This window comes from Limulus polyphemus, unplaced genomic scaffold, assembly GCF_000517525.1.
Source record: "Limulus polyphemus unplaced genomic scaffold, Limulus_polyphemus-2.1.2 Scaffold812, whole genome shotgun sequence".
In the NCBI taxonomy this organism is placed as follows: Eukaryota; Metazoa; Arthropoda; class Merostomata; order Xiphosura; family Limulidae; genus Limulus; species Limulus polyphemus.
Genome location: NW_013666422.1, coordinates 272,448 through 290,458, shown reverse-complemented (window position 1 = coordinate 290,458; position 18,011 = coordinate 272,448). Strand labels below are relative to the sequence as shown.

At 31.2% G+C, this 18,011-nt stretch overlaps 1 protein-coding gene across 2 annotated transcripts in view; it reads right to left on the bottom strand.

Annotated features, from left to right (window-relative positions):
- Positions 1-18,011, bottom strand: part of LOC106460667 (guanine nucleotide-binding protein G(I)/G(S)/G(T) subunit beta-1-like) — a 43,785-nt gene that overhangs the window by 14,137 nt on the left and 11,637 nt on the right. For both annotated transcript variants that reach the window (XR_002610819.1, XM_013920394.2), the window contains exons 2-5: positions 16,092-16,167; positions 11,978-12,123; positions 10,164-10,227; positions 2,468-2,697 (exon numbers count right to left, since the gene is read on the bottom strand). Coding sequence is in view for 1 of the 2 variants with exons in the window: in XM_013920394.2 (XP_013775848.1) it covers positions 2,468-2,697; positions 10,164-10,227; positions 11,978-12,123; positions 16,092-16,148 (497 nt within the window). In the remaining variant the exon portion in view is untranslated. The remainder of the gene's footprint in view (positions 1-2,467; positions 2,698-10,163; positions 10,228-11,977; positions 12,124-16,091; positions 16,168-18,011) is intronic.

Here is an 18,011-nt window from a genome sequence, read left to right as displayed (position 1 = left end):
ACGGGTGCTTGTTGCAAACGGATTTCGTCTGACCAATATATCAAGGCTCCTAGTCTTCACGTTGGGTTTTTACAGATGGTCAACCAGATAGAGGACGGTCCTTAACATTCTGGGTGACAACATGTTTTCTGACCAAACGGCTGATCACTGTGTAATGATAGCCAAGCTGTCTACCTGTCGCCTTGTAGGACATACCAGCGGAATTCATGCTAATAATTTGCCATCTCTGCGCCTCTGATATCTGTCTTCTTGCCATTCTTACTTAAAATGATTTTGCATTCAGAAATTCGGGACTTAAATACGGATTTGATGCACGAGAAAATAGTGCATATTGGACGTGAAGAAGGGAGCAAGTTGCATGTGGAGAAACAAACGCGCCTGATTTAAATGTCACACCTGAACGCTCACATCCTTTTAATTATGTTTGAAATTATGAACATTGCTCAACATCATGAAAATTAAACCTTATTTTCAATAAGCAATCCTGAAAAATATTTGGGGGTGCTTAACTTTTTTCCAGGTGTATAGTTCAAGTTAATTGATAAAGAATATGTTTTTTATGATCATTTTAAAAAAACATTAGGCCAACTTTCAAGATATAGGCTTTAACAGGTTTTATAGTTTTTACTAGAAAGCCTGGCCTATCTTTATCCATGGCTAGCCTAAAATGCTAACTTATTCACTGCTTACCTCTGTATATCACTAAATGAAGTGAGAGGGACATAGTATATATATCATGTAAAGTTTACTAAACATGGAGCAATAAGCATAAAGTTAATTGGGAAACAAAAGAAAACAAATATGTACTTTTTTTCAATCCCTTATTACAATTCTTCTATGCATAAGCTTAATCTATTTATTAAAACTTGCTACATTTTTAGTTATACCTAGTACCTTAACTTTATCAAGGATGGTTATCTCTCATTTTTTATGTGGGTATATGACAAATTAAGTTTTCAAAAATTCTGTCTCACCTCCTTCTTCAAACCACCTACAAAATAAAACTATACATGAAATATTGAGATTTGTAATTTTGTTTTGAGATAACTTTTATTAGCATTTTTCTTGGATAAAGTTATAAAAATATATGAACTGCTAATCCTAATATTGAGTTTTTGCTGTAATTTATTTGTGAATAGAAGTATTATCAAAACACTTATTTGTAGACAAAACTTGTTCAGATATAAAACACAGCTGCATATCTGTGGTCTTTTGTACATGTTTGTTGCTTATTTCTAGTTAGAATAGTTATAAAACAGTGTACTTCTGAGTTGATTATGCCAAAAATTGTAAAATGAACCTAACTGCATTTGTTTCAGAGTGAACGAAATCAGACATCAATAATCTGAAAGTTATGTTATTTTCTTTCTTGCAAACTACTTATTATACAGCTCCATTTCTTCCTCTTGTGAATTGTATGTTGTAACTTGGATATGGCAATACAAAATTTGGGCAAATTGTTGAATACAAAATTCTCTATATGAGACAATTACTTATAAGAACAAAAGAGAAATACCAGTGAATCTTGACTAACTGCAACCATGTAGTCTGTAGAAAAAGATATGTGAGAAATGTTACAGATCAAAATTACAAAAGCACTGCACCCTTTAAAAAATTTCCCATAATAGATTAGCCAATATGACAATTAACATAAAGCTATCAACGTGGTGTGAAAAGCAAAAATTAGTGGCAGGATTATTAGTTAGACATGGTTTAAAGGGTAATAAAACAATAAAATTTAAGTAGAAACAGAGGTACACTCTTACTAGGTTTAAGCTATTTAAGATAAACCAATGTAGTTTTCTGTTACAATTTGAAGTCATTCTAGAAAGAAAAAATGGTTATTCATATTTATTTCGTATTTTTTATGGTGGTTACGAGGTCAGTCAAATTGACAGAAGGCATACAGAATTAGGATAGATAAACTAACTGAAAAAATATTGTTTTACTTAAAAAAAAAGTTTGTGATTTATTCAGGAGGTTTTCAGGGAAAAGAAAGGTAATTTTAATCTTAACATGAAAATCACTTTGCACTCCATATGTTCACGGAGAAATTTTTAGTAAAATATTTCATTAAAAATTTCTTGTAATGTTTACTGAAAGCTTGCAAAATTTCATGAAGATACATAAAACACATTAAAAATTATAGTATGGAAACCCTAAAGGTCAATTTGGGGTCATGAACTCAGTGAAATTGACCAAGCCCATAGAGAGAGAGTTAAATCGATTAAGAGTTCTGGGATAAAAAAGAAAAGAATCATTAATCTGTCACTGCTTTGTGGGTGTGAAATATTTCCTGCTTTAACAACTATATTCTATGTTGTCATTTTTTAATATTATTAACCATTCTTGATTCAAGGAATGTACACGTTTTTGATTATTTATATTTCATCAGAAATAGTCATTACTCAAATTCTTAATGTTTCCCTTAGAAACTATAATAACTCTTTTGGCACTTAAAACCTACCAAGTCATATCACCAGAGCTCGTGACTATCTGGTTATCATCAATGAAGCGACAACAAGACAAATAACCCGTGTGTCCAGGTAGCTCCCTACTAACTCTTACATTTCCTTCTCGTGTCTTTAAGCTGTAGATAGAGCAGATGTTGTCTAAACCTCCACAGGCAACAAAACTGCCTGATGGAGCATATGCACAAGTCATGACCCAGCTGGAGCGGAGAGGAATGGCATGGACCTTAGAAGAAAGATTCACATTAATTCCACTATAGGTAAAAGCTTCAAAACAAATAAACCAAGAAAAAATAGCATGGATTTCTGAAAATAAATTTATATATATACAACACACACATCTCTTATAAACTTGTTATATTAAGATTAATGTTTCTATAAGAATTCTGGACTTGAGTGGGAGTTGACCCCCATTTTTTCCTTCTAACATTGGAAATACTTTAGCTAAACTGCATAAAACTTATTACAAACTTACTTCACAGTATCTAGTTTTGGCTTTAATAAATTCCTGTAATTTGATTTAGTTTTCCTACAATTTTTTTGTGTTGCTAAATTTCCAATTTTGTTCGAAGATATTTTCTTAAAAAAAACGCTTCTTTTGCCTCAGAATTTAAATTATTTTTATTGTTGTACAAAAAGTTTCATTTCATATATCTAACCAATCTCAACTTTATTACTTTTCATTAATATAAATATTCAAGAATTTCATTTTGCCAATTGCAGTATTCATAACTTCTGGCTATAAATCATACAAAACACTGCATAAGCTATCAAAGATTTATCAATGACCCAAGACTAGATCTTTCATAATGGAGTCAGGTTAGGATAGGTAACAATATTTTTGCCAACAACATTCTTGGTCAAAATCAATTTATATTTAATAAACATACTTGGTTTTCAGCAAATTATAAGTACTTTAGTTTATGTGCATTAAATGAGAAATGATAAAATTAACAATATTCAATAAGAATTTGAATCACCACAATATTTTACCCTCACTACCATACCATCTAATACCTAATCAGGCTTACCTAATATCATAAGAAAATTACTGTAACTTTCAAAAAATAGAATTTACCATACAAACACTTTAAGGGATGAAAGGAACATCTAAAACAAAAAAACAAAAAACTTCACAAATATGTTGTTTGATCCTAAGTTTTCTATACTTCACACTAAATTCAACTGTTTTTACCTATAAAAGATACATCTAATCACTTTCTCATGAAACCATAAGTCACTTCTTATACTTTATTCACCTTATAATTTGCTCTATTTAATGGTATTCAATATATATATTGTTGACAGTTTAACCTAAAAATTGTAATGACTACAGAGAATGTACCTTGAAGCTTCATTACAATTGAAATAGTTGAAAGTTATGAATTAATGTGCCATGACAAAAAAAAAAAAAAAAGGGAACTGACCTTGTAAAATGTATTTCTTACAAAATTAGCAGTGAAATACCTTCAACTGTTTCAAGTGAGCGGCTATTTAGCAAAGCTGGCGATCTATATGATGACAAACATAATCGACTAAAACCAGATAAAGCTGAGATGATACTTGTGATTACAGGAAATTTCCCACTTTTGGAGTTTAGTTATTAAAAAAAGACTAATAAGGCTAATAATGCAAACACCTTATTTCATTCTGTTATTTCTTGTATTTATTAAGGATCATCATTTGTTAAGAAGCAAATGTTTTCAGAATTTACTGTATGAATATTTCATAGTGTCACTACTTATTATCACATGTTCATATGAATGATCATGATGGAAAAATTACATTATAAAACTGGCAATAAAAAATGTATTTCAGTAAGTTATTTTGTCTGTTCATAGTTGTTACTCCTTGCAAAGAGAAGAATCTTTAAATCGGTTACAAAGATATTTTTTAAAAACTGGTCTTATTAAAAAATGCTCTAATTGTATCTTTATTACATACATAATGATCAACTTTCCAAACTTAAAACAGAAATGACAACTCTATATGCATTGTGATAAAGACCCACATCATACTGGTTGAATTGTACAAAATTTATCACCTCCCAGCTCAACACGCATGCTTTCATTGAATGTGTTTCATATTTTGGCACTTGCGCTGTGTCACTTTTCACAGTTGTCTAAAATCATGAAATATTAGCTTTTTCCTCCTACCCAAAAAACCAAAAATATCTAATTTTTCTCATTCAGAAGCAATCCAACCAATCAGCAACCACATTTGTTGAGCCACAACTATCTTTAAGGTAACTTCTTGGAACTATGCATGTTCATAAATAACAGGACTGTCAAATGATGAAATGGAATGTTCCATAGCTGTCCAATAGGTGAATTATTTTGTAAATATTTGTATATACCTGTTTACCACTTTCAACTTATAGTGATATCTCCGATAGTGACATGCACAATTCAAACAATTTACAAAAAACCCCTAATGGAAAGTAATGGGACATGACAAATTTCCAATCACTCTGTTGTCATACGCTCCTTCGGCAACTTCTCCAAACAATGATCTAATAAACAGTGTGGTACTAATGGAGAACCACATGGCATACCATCCCAAGAACTTCAGGGGAAAAGACTATTAAGGCTCATAATGCAAACACCAAAATTCCTACAAACCTTATTTCATTCTGTTATTTCTCTGGCAAGCACAGTGTGTATTAGCTCTGTGCATAGGGTGCTGTTATCAACACTTTGCTAATGTATGGTCTGCGAACAAATGGGTGTGCTTCGTAATGTGCAGAACATTGTTTTTAACCTTTCTTTCATTCAGTGTATCAACTTATAAATGAGAAACAGACAGAGATTGTTTTAACTGATGACATTTTATTCTATGGTGAATAATGTTTCATGCTGAAAGAAAAAGGAAAAGTACAGGGTCATGATTGTAAGTATACTTACAAATCAGAAGATTGTTGATGTGAATAAAGTGGTGTTATTTTTAATTTCTCAGTAATCAGTTTTCCGAGATTAGGAAATTAGATAAATTTTACCGATTCTGAATGTCGAACCAATTATCAGTAAAACATTGGTAAATATTAAAAACTTATTAGGTTAGATAAGGTTAGATGAGGTACGCTAAAAAAAAAAAGAAGAAAAAATTGTTCCTGAAGTACACTTGCAAGTAGCTCATGCATTATTTAATTTGATAGGGTAACACGAACTACACGTTTGCTGAATGATTTACAACTTGTGTGGCAGGATTATTAGTAAGACACAGTTCAAAGGACAATAATAAAATAAAAATTAAGTAGAAATTGATGTATAAAGTTATGAGCTTTAAGCTATTTAGGATAAACAAATATAGTTTCCTGTTACAATTTAAAGTCATTCTAGAAAAAAAAAAGGGGGGGGTAATTTAGATATATATTTAATTTTTTTATGGAGGTTATGACCAACTCTTTATAGGGTTAGGGCAGAGAAAATAACAGATAAAATATAAAGTTTTATTGAAAAAAACCTTTGAAATTTATTTAGGAGATTTTAGAGATTACACAAATTAAATCTGACAATCTTCATATGAAGAAAAGTATTTTTAATTCTACATGAAAATCACTTTGCACTCTGAATAGTCAATACTCTGACTCCATATATTCACAGACAAATATTTAGTAAAAATACTTAATTAGCAAAATCTTGTGAAAATAAAACATATTACAAGTTATAGTATGGAAACTCTAAAGGTTAATTTAGGATCATGAACTCAGCTGAATTAACTGAGCCAGTAGTCAGAGAGTTAATTGTGGTTATAAGATTATAAGTAGGTCGCTAATGCTGAATGTCGAGCTTAGGTCAATATGTAAGGACAAGCAGGTTAGCTGGTTAGACTTGTGAAATCAGTTTGATGGGAAAAAGAAGCTTTTTGGAAGAGATGGTTTACATTTAAATAGGGTAGGGGCTGGCTTGTTTGCAAAGGCTATTAAACTCAGCTGTAAGGGTAGCTTTAAATGAAGACTAAATAGTGGTGAGAGTCAGGATAAATTAAGTGCAGAAAAATAACATGTAGAGAAAATGAGTTCTTTAGGGACAAAACACAAGAGTAGTTTTAAGGGTAGGCTAAATTATTACAATTGTAATGCTCAAGTACAAGAAATAAAATAGATGACTAGAGCACTAGTGGGAATGAGGATTTTCATGTAATGGGAATAACTAAAACCTGGTTAAATGTAAACAATTTTGATGAAATATAAGGTTATTTAATAGGGGTAGAGTACTAAAACAAGGGGAAAAAGTGGCTTTATATTTAAAGTGTGAGTTACATCCTGTTAAAGTTGAGGGTATTACAGTTAAAAGCAATGAGGTTGAATCTATTTGGGTTTCTGTTAGTGGTTATAATGGGAGAAGGCTTTTAATTAGAATCTGTTACAGATCACTGGATGAAACTGATGAAATTAAGAAGACACTCTAGAGTAAGATAAAGAATTCAACTGTTAATGAGACTAAAATCATGAAAGATTATAATTTCCAGCTTATAGACTGAGAAATGTTAAAGTCAAATCATGAAGGAAACAGGTTTTTTAATACTGTTCAGGAGGGTTTTCTTCACCAGTAGGTCAAGGAACCTACTAAGAAAAATGTTATTTTGGATGTATTGTTAAATTCTAATACAGAAATGGTTTAATGGATACAGAATGAAGAACAGCTTGATACAAGTGCTCACTGCTGAGTTAAATTTTGTTTTTCTAAAAGGAGATCATGAATAATGAAATTTTGGATGAAAACCTCGAAAAGGCAAATTTTGAAGGAATGCAACAAGAAGAATTATATGTTGTGAACTGGGTAACTGAATAAATTGGAGATTTTGATCAAATGTGAAAAAATTCATTTTCAATAAATTTTTAAATATTCAAGGCAGACATGGTCCTTATAGAACAAAAAGAATGCCTGCAACTATAAAAAACAAGTTGGCTCACAAAGGATATAAGGGTTATAATTAAAGAAAAGTATTATAAATTCAAAAAATTTGCAACTGATTCATCAGGTGGAAAATGAAGTTTTATAATATATATTAAAAACACGGTAATAAGAAAAACATCTTTAATAGGGATGATTTGGAATTTCCTTAAATTCCATCATCGGCATTAATATATGAAAAAAAAAATTCTAAATTTTTGAACTTCAAAAAACAATATTAACATTGAGCAAATTTTTGTATTCAATCAGAAGTTTATAAAGAACAGATTTAAACAGTAATAATATAAAGGAATGTATGATAAAACGTGCAGCACACACGTTTAATAAATAACACTGTCGAGAAATTATTATAGAGAAAGGCCTAAATACAAGTATAAACACTGCATCTTAAAAATAATAATAAATATCAAATAAAAAAACTGAGAATCCGAAATCAATTAAATTAATGACAACGGGGAGGAGTTGATATTATTTAGTGTTGGGTGATCAATGAAAATAGAGGGGCTTTCTTTAATAAAGAGTTCATAATCTGTGGTTCAAGAAGTATAAATTGACTGCTATGATTGAAGACTTAAGAGGATTATAGAAGATCATGAGGATTGGTCATGCTGCACATTAGGAAATCAAAAAGGTATAAAAAAAAAGTTAGCTAAAACTGTAAACATTTATAATAAGGATTTCTTTAAATAAATTAAGGGGAAACAAAATGTTGGGATGGGAGTACGGCCTTTGAGGGATGATAAAGAAAGGCTCATTTCTGATGATTATGAAATGGCTGGGTTATTAAATTTTAATTTTTCAAAAAATTTTTATAATAAAGATTTAAACAATGTTCCTCATCCTGAACATTTGCTAGGTGGTTCAAGATCAGTCAAGATGATCACATAATTTATAAGGTTAAGAAGACAATGGAAAGTTTTTTAGGAATGATAAGGTTCTTGGACCAGATAATATCTCACTAAAAATTTTAAAGGAGGTTAAGAATTGAATATGTAAGCCACTTGCTACTATTTTTTTAAAGTTCTTGAACAGTTGGCAGTTACAAGAAGAAGAAATTGGGTAATGTTACTCCTTTTTTTTCGGGGGAGGTGATTGAAAGTTGTCCAGGTAATTATATGCCTTTAAGTCTTAAATCAGGGGTGGGAAAACTTTTAAAAATCTGACGAAAGATGTTTGCAAAGTCATTTAACAACATTTGACAAGGACACATAAAAGGCTTGATAAAGAAATTATCTCTGTGGGTGTGAGTGTGTATGTCATTGGATCAAAAAGTGGTTGAGAGGACAAAAGCAAAGGGTTGTTATAAATGCAGTTCAGTCAAAATGGTTTAATAACAAGTGTAGTACATCAGGTCTCAATGTTAGGATCTTCACTATTTTTGATTTACATCAACAACATAGATGAAGGAATAGTCAATAAATTACTTAAATTTTCTGGTGATATTAAGGACTTGGGTGTTGCTAGCTGTAAGAAAGATGACAATGCTTTACAAAAGGATTTAGATTACCTGGTGAGTAAGGCAAGTAAATGGCAGATGGCTTTTAGTTAAAATAAATGCAAGATAATGCACACAGGTTATCATAATTTGAATTATAAATATAATTTCTATGGAAATAACCTTAACAGTGTTACAGAAGAAAAGGATCTTAATGTTCTGATTGATCATTCTCTTAAGCCATCCAAGCAGTATACTGATGCTGTGGTAGGGCAAATAGGATTTTAGATTCTGTGAACAAAAATAAGGAATACAAGTCTAAAAAGGTTATAATTTCATTGTATAAGTATCTGCTTAGATCACATTTGGAGTACTCTGTTCAGTCTTGGGTTCCTTACATTAGGAAGGACACTGAATTGTTTAAAAGGGTTCAGAGGAGAGTGACTAGGATGATACCCAAGACAGAAAGGTTGTAATACAAGGACAGGCTGAGATCTTTGAAATGATTTTCTCTTGAAAAAAAAAAATTGAGGTATTTAAGGCTCTCAAAGAAACTGATAGTGTTAATGCATCATACTTTTTTTTTTTTTTATACTTAATGATGAGAATGGTAGAACTAAGAGGCACAAATATAAATTTTGGCAGAGTAAGAGTGATCTTCAGCTAAGTTAATTTTATTTTTTCAACAGGTTGATTGGCCTTTAGAATGGGTTGTGTTCAGGTGTGATGGATGTAATAAATTTAAGGGAGTTTAAAATGGAAAAGCCTGATAAATATTTGAATGATAAGGGCTGGCTTTAAAACGTTTTTTTTAATTCAAAAAAGTTTAGTTTAGTGGATGAGATGGCCTAAATGGACCAACAGGTACCTTGTTGTCCTTAACTCCTGTTATGTTAATAGAAGCCTGTAAAAATAAATCTTCAGGCAGAATGAAGTGTCATACAAGAAACAAGACATGGTTAATTATATTATCAATGGATGAGAATGCAAATAAAAGCAGATGAATTGGGCTGGGCAGAAAAATCATATAAGCTAGATAAGTGCATTGTTTACAAGAGATACTCCTTGGAGCTGTGCAGATATGCAAATTGTAAAGAATTACTTGCATTTTCTTTGGAAATTACACTAAACAAATGTTACAAAATAACAAAATATCAATTATAAAACATTTTACATTTTTGAATAAAAATAAAAAAAGTGTTAAAATGGAGTTAAATATATTAGTTTTACTTCACTTTTTAAATCTGATATGCAGGTGTGTATTTGACACAAAGAAGTAGCTCACTAGTCAAAAAAGGATTAAGATGGGTTATCTGTTTAAAGTTTTTAAGAAACAATTACCTTATTTGTTGTGAAAGCATCCCATATAATTAATTTTCCATCTTGAGAGGCAGAAACAAGGTATCTGAAAAGAAGGACAGATGATTAAAAAATTATTATTCTTAAGCACTACAGTATCATTATAAAATCTTCAAGCACTTAAAATTGTTTAGTGTTTAACTAAATTTTATACTATATCCCTAATAAACAAATCTACAATTAAAATCATACCTATGGAACCAGAAAATATGATTGGATATTGTAAGTAGCAGGTTCATTTAACTTTAGTGGCCTGATGAGATTTCCACATTTTATTAACCAACAACTTGTTGCAGTAACTTATTAAAATTACATTTTACACTTAACTCTTTCTGCACAGGCATCCTTTACTGCACATGCCTTGAGGTTTTAGTGAATTACATTCAAAATTTTATTAAACTACTTTTTTGTAAAGTTACTTTGTTTTAGTAAAAAAAAAAGTAAAAAATTATATTTTTTCTTAAACTACATACTTTTGGGAATGTTTTTGTCAAATTTCAAACAGTTTCACCCACTGGTTTTATTTTTGTAATGAAATGTGACAAGAGCAGCATTACCTTCTCTTTGATATCAAATCCAGGTGGCATAGGGTTAATTAGATAAAAAATAATTTGGTGCAGTAGTACCAGTAGTATAAAAAGTAGGGTTAAGTTTTATCAACAGTGGACAGCAAAATAAAACAAGACCCAGGTAAGTACCATATTTCCTCTTTTTCATGTGTATTCTTTATTTATCATTTTAAAAGTAACTAAAATGTAAAAATTAGAAACTTTTTAGGTTTGATAAGATTAGATTAGGTGAAATAAAGAATAATAACAATAAACACTTTTCACAAGGTATACTCATGAGCAGTGAGTAGTCTATGCATTATATAATTCAAAAGGTTTGCCAAGTGGTTTACAACTGTGTGGGCAAAAATATTAGTTAAACACAGTTCAAATAGCAATAAAACAATAAAATTTCAATATTATCAGATGTAGTTTTATGGTACAATTTGAAATCATTCTAGTAAATAAAAAGGTATTTAGATTTATTTTTCATTTTGTTATGGTGGTTATGGGGTCAGTCAAATTGACCAACTTGTTACACAGTTATAGCAGATAAGATGACAGTTAAAATATAAAATTTTACTATATAAAACTTTTGAAATTTATAGGAGGTTTTAGAGATTACACAAATGAAATTTGACAATTTTCACATGAAGAAAATTATTTTTAACATTAACATGAAAACCATTTTTCACTTAAAGCAGTCAACATGGAGAAATCTTTAGTGAAAATACTTAATTAAAAACTGATTTTTTGTCTACAAATAACTCTTAATACTTACTTAAAGATTGTGAAATTCCATGAAGATACACAAAATATGTTAGAAGTTACAGTATGAAAACTCTAAAGGTCAATATTTAGGTTGAACTAACCAAGCCCATAGTGAGAGTTAATATCTTCATAACTGTATCCATTTTTAGTGCATATATTTTGATCACATTCTGCAAATGTGTATACATAGACATTCAGCCTATGGCTTGAATTAAATTTAGGAAAATGGATATGAGGGTTAAATCACTTTAACTTGGATGTTTTGGTATGTTGTACCAAAGGAAAAGTAACCTTGAGGGAATGAATGTGTTTTTATCACCTTACTCTTCTGCATGTTCTAATTTCGGCTAGTGTTAGCAACAGAACTATCTTCTTACTAACACTGTTAGTGCAAGAATTGTGTTTTCAAACAGCTTTTTTTTTTATTACAAAGACTAACTAAGTAGCCTTCATAAATATGATACAATAAAATCTCACCGTGAATCTGATCCCCAGTGCATGGCATATATTTTAGCCAGATGACCCCGAAGGGTTCGTCTTGTTCGCATTTGTATTCTACCAACTGGTTCCATAGATGCAGTGGCCTGAGCCAATGTGGTATCACATACAGCTTTCCTTGCATCCTGCAGTAAGAAAACAACAACAAGAAAAAAATATCTAATTTAACACAAAAACCCAACCTGCACATAAAGTTTACTAACAGCTTTTACACAAATTAGTTAAAAGTTATATGCCTATACGAATCAAAATAACCACTAGCCTGGGTCTTCTGCACATCATGACGTTTATAGTTTCACAGTTACATTCACATTAGTTAAACAACTGTATTATCAATTCATGTCAATAAAATTAACATCAAAGTGTAGTTTATAGTGCAAATTTTATGTTATCCTAGTTTTAATGTCTTAATTTCATCAAAATAACCACTAGCCTGGGTCTTCTGCACGTCATGACGTTTATAGTTTCACAGTTACATTCACATTAGTTAAACAACTGTATTATCAATTCATGTCAATAAAATTAACATCAAAGTGTAGTTTATAGTGCAAATTTTATGTTATCCTAGTTTTAATGTCTTAATTTCAAAAGCAAATATCAAACAAGTTCTCAATCTTCATTTCTCTATGTCACATGATGCATTTGCATTCTGAATTCTCTTCTTTTCATTTGTATAGCTTCACTATTATAGTAAATACACTGTCTGACTTAGCCCAGAAACAATCTGTACAAAATTCCAAGATCCAATATACAGTTTCAATGTCACAACTTCTCCCTGTCATGAAAAGTCAATAAATTTTCCCAACTCACAACAGAAGCACCATTTATTTGTACTTAACTTTCAAGGCAGTTTTCGAAAGCCCAGTGCTCTTATTTGACATACATGTTTATAACTAGTAGATAGAACATATTTTCAACTTCAAGCTTTCAGTAATCAGTTTGAAATTGGCACCAACAGCCATTATACTAATAGAAAACTTATTTAGTTACATGTTGGTGTGAAAGTTGATGCTCATAACATTTAACATATTTTTGCCTTAAAAAAACTTAGTTAGAAAACCTGTTAAATTATAGTTGTCTTTGGATATGCTATTTTGTGATTTATGTAATACATTTATTTTAAAATATGTATTTGAAAGGTAAATAAAATGTTCCATCAAAAACTTAGAGAAAAAATTGGGATCAGGTAACTATGTGCATGAGTTCAAAGTTGGAGCATGTACTTAAATGTATGGAAATCTGTTTACATAATGTCTCACTTTTCAGGCAGTAAAAGTATAAAATTAAAATAATATATGTGAAAACATGTATCTGAAAAGTTACAGTTGAACTTCTGAAGATAATGAAATTGAAGATATGGAGACAAATAATTTATTCAAAGAAGAAAAAGGTATTGTCCATTATATTTCATAATTTTCAAAATTTCATGTCATGATTTAGCGACATAAGTGTTAGGGTAGTGAAAATAAAGATTAATTTGAATATTTTACTTGAAAAACTTGTGATATTCATTTAGGAGGTTCTAGAGGTAAAGCAAATGAAATGTGAAATTGTAAGATGAAAAGAAGTATTTTTGTTCTTAGCATGATAATGACTTTCCACTCAGATTGACTAAGTAAAGACTTTGAAAATTCATTGGCAAATTTTTACTATAGAAACATTATTAAAAATTCTGACCTTTTGTGTATAAAAGATTTGTAATGTTTACTAAAAGTATACCACATTTTATTAACATACATTTAATAAAAATAAGGTTTTAATATGTAAAGCAACAGGATTTTCAAGCTTGTGTAAACTGGCTAATCCATGATTGAAGAGTTAGACTTTAATTATACAACATTAATCTCTAAAAACTGTTGTAATGAGGTAACTTGTTAAAGTTATTATTTTTCTACACTGAAAATATATTTCCAATAGGTACTTGCCTCCTTTCACATAATAGCTTTTCTCGCTCAGTGCTGCCCTCTACATGCAAGATTTGTTTTTGCATGCCACTAGCCTTGAAATTCCCACCTACCCCACGATCAGTCGTTCACTGCATCTTTGCATGTAAATTATCATTTGACAACTCTCCACCAACAGGAATGCGACACATCCTCCTGACACACGTTATTCCCTCTATTCAATTCCACCTAACCATCACTTCAAGATTAGGCAGAAATTAAGTACCAATAGTGGGAATGAAAAGTAGGAAGTGTGAGAAGAGGTAAATACCTATGAGAAATATATTTTCAGTGTAGGAAAAATAATAACTTCTGATACAGTATCTTACCTCCTCTCACATAATAGCTAGAATACCACATTGAAAAGGTGGAGGGACTGGTGAGAAGGATACAGATAAGCTTCCTTCAAATGCATCAGAAGAAAACCCATGAAGTGTGAAACCTCGTTGGCTGAGGAACACATGTGGGAGACCGCACCACTTCAGTACCAGGTATACTTGTCGCCCAGAGTGGTAGTAAGTGTTATATAAATGGGCAGAAACTGTGAGGAGCACATTCAATAAATGAGGGGAAAAAATGAATGTACCCTTGGTGTAGAATGGCTAGGGCATGACAGACCATACTCGGTAGGTCAACTCCAGTCCAAAACCAGGTAGTGGGAAGGGACGTATACCAGTGAGGCAATTCACTTCAAATCCAAAACCAATCAGACTCGATCCACTCTGCACATCATGGAGGTGGAGCACCAGGAGGGACTACATGTGCCCTGCACAACATCATCCTCTGGATAGGACCGCACAGAAGCTTAAGTGCATGGATGATTGGCCAACTCACCATGAATCCATGGTCAGGAGGCGAATCAAGTCAGGCCCATGCAACATCAACTACCAGGACCCACCACACAGAGGAGCACATGAGACAAAACCTCATGACTGTGGCAGAATGATAAATCAGAACTGAAAATGTGTGAGAACTTATGTTAGTTGGTACTGCTCCAATCCAAAACCACTTGCTAGGAACCAACATACAGCCGATGGTAGGATGAGGGTTCCCAACTATAATAAACTACAGTAAAAAAGAATTGTAGAAACCTGATAGTACAACTTCGAAAAAGAAAGTATTGCAGAAATTCATAAAAACAGTACATCTGAACATGGCGAATGCCTAACAATAAGTGATGGTTATGTGGAATTACATAAAGGGAGTAATGTGCATCAGGAGAGTGTGTCGCACTACTACTACTGGAGGGTTTTCACATGATAATTTACATGTAAAGATGCAGTAAACCACGTTGATCGTGGGGTAGTACATCTGAACGTGGCGACTGCCTAACAATATGTGATGGTTTGGTGGAATTACATAGAGGTTGTAATGTGCATCAGGATGGTGTGTCACACTACTGTTGGTGAAGGGTTGTTGTATGATAATTTACATGCAAAGATGCAGTGAACCATATTGATCGTGGGGTATGTGGGAATTCCAAGGCTAGTGGCATGTGAAAAAATAAAATTCATATAGAGGGCAGCACTGAACAAGAAAAGCTATTACTGAGAAGTAAGATACAGTATCAGAAAAAGATATACTTATTTCAATCTGATAACTGCTTGACACAGTCTATGTTAACAAAATATTTCTATGTAATAGTTCTCAAAAGTACTGAAAAAATATTTTTTATAAGATGTATAAATACATGTATCAGACAAAATGATTTCATTAAAATCATTACAGGGGTTTTAAAGCATATATATGCATTTACTTTCCAGCAATGTTAAAGAGCAACCACAATTGAAGTAATTGCTACTGTAACTGTAATTATTTTAAAATTAATTACAGTATATCACATGCATTATATTCTTCAGCTGGAATTCTCCTTTCTTTCCTAAGTTTCCTAAGTACCTTTTCATGTCCAAGTCATGTAAACATATTAACCATCCATTTCAAGCAAGAAGCATAAAGAAATGATGCTGACACAAAACAATGTTCTGAAACTAGCTAAACTACATTCCCATTCTCCTTTCACATATTAATATTTTTCCTTCTTTGTTTACCTGGTATTATAAAAATCATTTTTTAAAGATGTTAAATTGATGAAAATAAAAATTAATTTTAAATAATGTCATAAGTATACAAATTGAAAACTTTGGACTTACGTGAATTGTATTCTTTAGTGTTTCTGCTTCTTGTCTTAGACTTTCCAGCTCATTCATTCTTCTATTGTATCAGAAACTAAAATGAGATATCTTTAATACATAATTGTCTTTCCCATTCATAGTACATATGTACATGGACCTTCAAAGTAAATTACATAAAAAGCTTACATATAAACAAACCACACTTCCTTGGATGTGCTCTATGAGAGGAGTGGTTCATAATATAGGGGTTGTGAAAAAAACAATTACAAGATGGATAATAAAATGAAACATTTTGGGAAATTTCAGTAGTTTTTATATTGTTGTTCAGACATTATATCCAATTTCAAGAACTTGAGTTAACCAAAAAAAAAAAAGTTAATAATCACTATTTTGAAAGAACAGATGTGATCATATACAGTGTATAAATGGGCTTTTTAATATTCGAGTTACAGAAAAATAACATATCACTCCCCCAAAAACATTCCACACATGTCTACAAACAGTAGATCACTGGCAAAATTACAGTATATTAGCACCATTTTACTCCCAAATACAGTTAAAACATAGATCATTCAATATTCTTTACATAAATACAATATGAACAATAATAATAAATTGCAATAAACATCTCCCACAGTAAATCATTAACAGGCCTACTATTTTATTTATCTTATATGAATTCAACAGACATGCAAGAAAACCCATTTAAAACTATGCAAATTATAATTCAGTATTATGGAAGTGATTTTAACATAGCTTACATCAATAGATAATTTGGTCCTTCAAGGACATCATTTAGTGAAAAATGAAAAATATCCAGGTTTTGAAATCATTTGTGATATGATGAGTGATGAAAGCTACTAGTGAACAAGTATGTGTGTATGTATTGTGGAGCCAACCAGTTAGTCCAGCACTGTATGCATATACATGTGGATTTTTTGCACTATCACCTAGTAACAAGTGGAGTTCAGCAGCAGAGACTTAGAGTTGTTTTTAACAACATGCAACTGACCATATTCTTGTTAATTTCAGTATACAATCACAAAACTAGATGGAAAAGCTTATGTTCATATGAAACCATACATTGTTCAGTGGGAACTAAAAGTGGGGAAAGGCTACTAGTGTGAACAAGTGTTATCCAATCATCATTTGTTAATTGTGCCTTCATGAATAAATTACACAACTGAAGTGGCAGATGATCTTTTTGCCCCAAACTGTGAAAAAACGGACTGAAATGATTGTACAAATGAGAATTATGGCCAAAATTTCTCAGTAAAACTTACTGACCCTTTTGCAAACATTTATGTATCTTTGAAAAATAAGCATTTTTAATCCTTTTTAGCAACATGTTTTCTTAATATAACCTTTTGGAAAAATCTGAAATTTAAACCCACCCTTCACTTTTCAGGAAATCATCAATTGCCCTCTTCAACTGGCTTACAGTTCTGCTGATGAAAACTTATAAGTCAATGACCCTGTTAGAAAAACTGTATTAAATGGAGCCTAGTCTGTCTTTTCCAAAACTTTAACTTGTGCCCTCTCATTTTACTATCTTTAGAATTAAAGCAATAATCTTTGCTTAAAGGTAATCAACTAATCAAAATTAGTGTTTCCAATTATTGTTGTTTTAAAGTTTTCTGAGAATAATTTAATTGAAATTACGATTAAATCAACTATCACAAAAATAATCAAACTGAGGATTACTCTTTTCAATTATTCAAACTATCCAAGTAATCAAATAGTTACCACCAAATTTGTTTGCCCTGTCTTTAATATGGAAAAGCTACTAGGGTTTTTTTGCCACAATTACTAATCTTTTAACTGCCAACTAGAGGGAAGGCAACTGGTTGAGTACCCAACACCACCTTTATTTTTTACTTGTACATTAAATTTAATTGATTAATAGGGTCACTGATTAATTGTTTGTTTGTTTGTTTG